The sequence below is a fragment of the Sinocyclocheilus anshuiensis genome, unplaced genomic scaffold, assembly GCF_001515605.1.
Source record: "Sinocyclocheilus anshuiensis isolate Anshui unplaced genomic scaffold, SAMN03320099.WGS_v1.1 scaffold886, whole genome shotgun sequence".
Lineage (NCBI taxonomy): Eukaryota > Metazoa > Chordata > Actinopteri > Cypriniformes > Cyprinidae > Sinocyclocheilus > Sinocyclocheilus anshuiensis.
This window is the reverse complement of record NW_015536542.1, coordinates 585,355-591,325: the sequence shown is the minus strand read 5'-3', so window position 1 is coordinate 591,325 and position 5,971 is coordinate 585,355. Positions and strand designations below refer to the sequence as shown.

At 39.9% G+C, this 5,971-nt stretch overlaps 1 protein-coding gene across 3 annotated transcripts in view; it reads right to left on the bottom strand.

Moving 5' to 3' along the window:
- The window catches only part of LOC107697757 (rho GTPase-activating protein 29-like), a 54,372-nt gene that overhangs the window by 15,118 nt on the left and 33,283 nt on the right, over positions 1–5,971 (bottom strand). For 2 of the 3 annotated variants that reach the window (XM_016498604.1, XM_016498613.1), the window contains exons 5-8: positions 3,788–3,884; positions 2,242–2,314; positions 1,822–1,882; positions 272–418 (exon numbers count right to left, since the gene is read on the bottom strand). In XM_016498604.1, coding sequence (XP_016354090.1) covers positions 272–418; positions 1,822–1,882; positions 2,242–2,314; positions 3,788–3,884 — 378 coding nt within the window. Of the gene's footprint in view, positions 1–271; positions 419–1,821; positions 1,883–2,241; positions 2,315–3,787; positions 3,885–4,774; positions 5,019–5,971 lie in introns of those variants that run through there. The other variant, XM_016498622.1, reaches the window with a different exon arrangement.

Genomic DNA, 5,971 nt, shown 5'->3' with positions numbered 1-5,971 from the left:
TTGTTAAATGTGAGCCAAAATCATCACAATTAAAAGAACCAAAGACTTAAACTACTTCAGTCTGTGTGCACTGAATTTATTTAATACACAAGTTTCATTATTTGAGTTGAATTACTGAAATAAATGAGCTTTTCCATGACATTCTAATTTATTGAGATACCTGTATATCTCTCTCTCTCTCTCTCTATATATATATATATATATATGACTGTAACTTGATGAACAAGTAACTCCCTCATCTACTGATGATAGATAAACATGCTTTACTCACCCATATTAAGACGTTTGTCCACCCAGGCCAGGAGTTCCTTGGTATATTTTGACCAGGCTTTGGCATAGAGCAGGGCCGACTCCACCCCGCTGTCACTACGGAGCAAAACTCCGTCCATCTCCTCCACCCGCGTGGGAGGAGAGGGACCTGGGAAGAGGACACACACACAGCCAAACACATTGGTGAGCGTGAGTAGCAGGGGCTGGCGAATGGATCCCAGCAAGCCCACCCCAGGCATGAGTGTTTTTACACCAGGGGCAGGGTGCTTGCATATGTGTGAGTGTGTGTATGAGTGACAGATGGAAAGTGTTTACTGACCTTGGGGCTGTATTAAAGTGGATTGGCATTAAGCAGCCCTGCCAGGATTTGAAGTGATGGTGAATGTGTGAGTCGAGAGCTTATTCACACATGCTGAGAATGATCAGTGAAATCTGATCTGAGAACAGGGAGCGGTTTGATATGTGTGTATCTATGTGGGTGTGATCTGCATAAAAAGTGCTGCTTATTTTAAACCTTTGCAATTGTTTTTTTTCCCATCATGTGACATTTTTTATCAAACTTAATGGATAAAACTTAATTTTATCCATCAGAAATCAGTTGGATCATGAAAAGTGGGTTAGATGGGAGGAGTTAAAGAAAGCTTGGTAACGTCAGGTGAAAAGAGAAATTTGTTTTAGTGACAGAGAAATAAAATAAAATATATTTGTTTCAAAGATAGATAAGATAGATACATAGATAGAAACTAGTGCTGGGCGGTATACTGGTTCAACCGAATACTTATGTCACTTAAACAACATTCGGAACGCAACACTGTTTGAAAGAAGTCCCTTTTCACTGTTTCACTGTAGTGAGGGAACAGCTGTATGTGTTACTAAGCGTGAAAGTTCCGAAACTGAAGCTGTAGAACTAATAGAACGTGATGACACGGAAGAACTCATCCACAATATCCACATTGACCGCCACAAATATCCACCGCCCCCTGCCATCAGCTCCCGCGTCTCACACACACGAGCGCGACTTTAACACTAGATTTAGCAACTTTCAGACCCTTTTAGCGGCTTTTTCCCCGCTATTCCGCTATAGAATATTCATACTGACAAACTTAGTGACTTTTTTGGATAAACCTTAGCTATGGTTCAGTTGGAAGATTTCGCCAGTGCTGTCCCGCGAACGCGAGGTCTGACTTTCCCGGAGAAGTGTCACCTCTCTCGGCGTCTGTTCTGTGCAGTGAGAAGTCACCGCACCGCAGCCGACTCATCAATGAATGAGTACAAAACAGCATTTCCTAGCACCTGTCGCTTAAATACCGTCATGTACCGTGAAACCGGTATAATTTTGAAAAATACCGTGATATAAATTTTTGGTCATACCGCCCAGCACTAATAGAAACTAATAAATAAATAAATACATTCATTCATTCATTTATTTGGAATAAGGATGTAAAAAATGTCTATTTGGATTTCATGTTGATTTTAAAGGGCATCATTAAAAAATATTTAAAAGTAACTTGTGTATAAATTCTTAATAAAGTAAAATGGATTGACTCTCACCTGGATGGTCATCTTTTTCCGGTCCACATCCACTGGACTCCACCGTCAGGTTTTCAAAAGACTGAAATTAAAGACACAGGAGACAATAAAAAGACAGCCGAACGAACAAACAATCCAATACAGGAAAGGAAACAAGTTTTATCTTCCATATCTGTTTTATCTGAGAGCACTCAGTCAAATCACAATGCCAAAATGTCACTGGCTTTTTCCATGAGATATATCGCAGGGGTGGTCCAAACAGGAAGAGTGCTCTTCTCCAAAACAGACCTTGTTTCTATTTTTCTTTACTGAGCTTTGCACTCTCTGACCCCCATCACAGAAAGAGGCTACAGCCTTCAGACACTGACGTGACTTTCAACCACCTGTTGATCAGACTGCTTTAAAGTGAATGATGAGGAGGAAATAGCGGGGAAATCTCACCCTGCTCCTGCGGCCCTGAGAAAGCCCCGAGGCTGAGACGTTCTCTACATCTCCCATAAGGAAGTCAGACACTCTGAGGAAGACAAGACAAAAACTTACTCAGCATTAAAATAAGACACACACATACGCAGCAAAACAGCTCTGTTCCAAAATCTAATGCGATACTGTCAACTTCTGCCCACATAGGTAGCTGCCTTCTAAGGAAGCATCCTAACAGTCATGAAATCTTTTAAAGTGATTTGGAACAGCAGCTTAATACAATGAGCAATTCTTACACAAAGTGCACAGGAGTTTTGATATTTGCATGTCATGTTGCTACGCTAACACTGTCTGCAATACTCTTACTCTTCAATACAGATAGTCAAACTACTTTTAACTAGAGTGCCGTGTTTTAGAATGCCTTGCTATGCACAAGACATTGCAAAAGACGCAAGCACAACAGTCAAACACACCTGTCCAGTGCAGTTTTTACTCAGAAAAACAATGGAAAAACAGCACAGTTAAAATGCAAAAACAAGTTTGTAAACGGCCCTAACCGTCATGAAACCTCATATATATTTTGGAATTTAGAATTGGAATACTTTACATAGACAGCAACTCAAAAATATATTAATACAATTAGCACAGGGCTTAATTCCAACAGGGTTTGCTGTTAGCATGTTGCTAAGCTAACAATGTAATGCATAAAAACTCATAGCATAGACAAATATTTTGACAACAATCCATTTTATTTGACTCTGAATTATATTTAGGAATAATTTTCTAAGCAACACTTCACTCACCTCATCCAACATCATGGATTTATTTTTCAAACATAGATTCCGAGAAGGTACTTCTTTTGAATATGTATTTACTTTGCGACCATTAAAAATGTTCTAGACATGAAAGTGTGTAGTATGAATGTAATCCAGATACTACCATCATGTTGTCATTATCAAGTGACTTACAGCATCAGTTGTATTGCTTCACTGCAATTCACAATTCCTCTCCCGTGGCCTCATGGGATAGTAAAGATAGTAAAGCTTGCCAGAAGTAGTACTTTTTGCTTACTGTTTTATGAATACTGTGAAGTTGGACACTACATTTTTCACATACTGTTTTTGCCTACTATATAGTAGGGAAATATGCATATTTGGATGGAGCCATTGCCTTTTATGCAAACAATGCTATTCCCTCTTGGAATTTTTCCAAAAACAAGATATTTTAGGAGTTAGTGTAATTAAGTTTACATTTGAAACAGCTTTTGCATATGATGCCTTAAAATGCTGAAGTTCGCCAGGATTTGGAACAAAGCTAATGACTCACACACACCATCATGCGCACTCCTGATGTTAAAAACAACAAGCAACACCTAAACCACGTAGAGTCTGTGTTATCTTATAAAACAGGCATGAGCTGAACACACATTCAGCTTGCCGACTCAGGGAGGTCGCTATCCTGTGTGCAGATGTTTCAGGTGTTTTTTAAAATGACTAATCAGATAATGTTTCATGACAAAGCAATTAATTTACAGTATCATATAATGAAACAACTGTGCTGCACTTACACATTGCCAAACGTGAAGGCCAATGTATCTATGGAAGTGTAGATCTCAGAAAAGAGAGTCTGCTTATTGTCTTCATTCACTTCCTTGAAGTTCACACCTGTAAAGATGAGAGAAGATAAGAAAAAAAGTTGATATGAAAATATTAAAAAACATTTTAAAAAATCTTGCTGATTACATGGCAACTAAAACAAACAAACAAAAACAAATAAATAAATATACATTGATTGTATTGTTTATATAAAATCTTGCATTCAAAATTATGCAAAATTGTAAATGATTGTTTACTATTTAACAGATGCTGTAATTATAATAATGTAAACAGAATGAATAATATTTATTATTAAACAATTAAACATTAAAAAAATTACTAGTTAAATAAACTTAGTTTCATAAATTTTTCCACTCACTTCCTACATATAAATATATGATGATGATGAAGTCAAATTCTACTCTAAGATTGGTAGTAACATCATGGCTCGGTCTGCAGTCTAAAGAAAACTTGGCTTCCTGAGTCTAAACACTCAACTGGTAAAGATGGGGATGAACTAAACAGCAGTGTAAATAAGCTACAATCAGCTCCAATAATAAACACTGTGAAAATAAACAAGTGGCAGACCTCGCCAAAACCACTGACGCCATTCCTATTTCAACACCCTCCCCCCTCCACTCCAAATCCACCCCAACACACCCTCCAAAAGTAGTAGAACAAAGATTTGTGAAGAGAAAGAAGGCCAGTAGATGTCCATGTATCTTATTCCAGCAGATTTCACCTGTCATATACCTAGTTTCCCTTTCTATCTGTCAATACTGGTTTAAACTCTACTAACTAAACAGTGAATCATTACAGTCTCAGTTTAGCGTTCTGGTGCCATTCAACTGAAAAGCTTCAGGAACTTTCGAAAACTCTTAAAATTTGTAGTGTGGCTAAAAAGCAAATGAAGAACCTCCCTTCAAGACACAAACCAGTTCCTCGAAGCAAACACTTACCGACCACCACACTTCCCATCCAGTTAGCACACACCAAACTGCCAGGAAAAGACAGATGAAAAGTCAAGATCTAATAGTTTCCTGGAAACTTTTTAGGGTCTTTCCTCAAAATTCTCCAACAAACTTTGCTTAAAGAAAATCTTTGACTAAATGGAAAAACCAAGGCAGAAAGGTTGATCTTCTTGACCCTTTGAGATCTTCCAAAAAACGTTTTTGTATTCCGAAGCGTACGTGATGCGGATCAGAAGCTCCTTCTACCACCGTTTACGAAGTTCTGTCTGGTCCTCACGTCCCCTCATCCCTCCATATACCCCTCCCCAACAGGACATCCTGAAGCTCGCAAGAACACAATGGCAGCCCTCACCGTCCACACACAATCCAAACGTTCCATCATCAAGCAAAAATGGCATTGTTTTTTCACGTTTTCCCCCCTTCTCTCTGGGAAATCAGGCACCAGTGAGGCTTGCTAATCAATTTCAACTCTAAATCTAGAGGGAGGAACTGATAAAACATGGATTAGACCAAACACTGAGCCCCTGGAAACCCTGTTTGGATGTTTCCCACAGTAGACACCAGACCTATCTGTTCAGATAAGGATGACACTGGCACGTCCCCACATTAGAGGTGGTTAAAATGCACCTAACTGGGTGTGAAGAAGAATTCGATAGATTCGACTCCGTAGCCTCTGGGAAGTAGGAGAGCCGCACTTATGGCGCTTTTCCACTGCGTGGTACGACTCGGCTCAGTACGGCTCAGTACGGCACGGCACGGTTCGGCTCGGCACGGTTTGCGTTTCCACTGCAGTTCAGTACCGCTTTCTATAGTTGCGCCGCCTCTACTACCACGACTTCTAAAAAAAACTTTTTCATTCCACGTCGCCCCATCAAGCTCTTGCTGGATCCGCTCCTCTGCTATCAACGAGAGGAACGTCTGTTCTTCCGCAGCAGACAACAAAACTGCGCTCGTTCAAAACAGTTGCGTTCGATCCTTCGCTGGCTGTGCTGATTTAAATCTAGCGGTTCTTTTGTGTTTGTGTCGCAAGTTCAGTGACGCAGGTAGTGACAATTCTCTCCGGCCAATCCGTGATCAGCAGAGTTTACACGTCACGTTTTGGTAACGGTACGGTTCACTTGGAAACCCAACCGAAGTGGTACTAAAAAAAGTACCAGGTACCAGGTACTGTACCCAGTGGAAAAC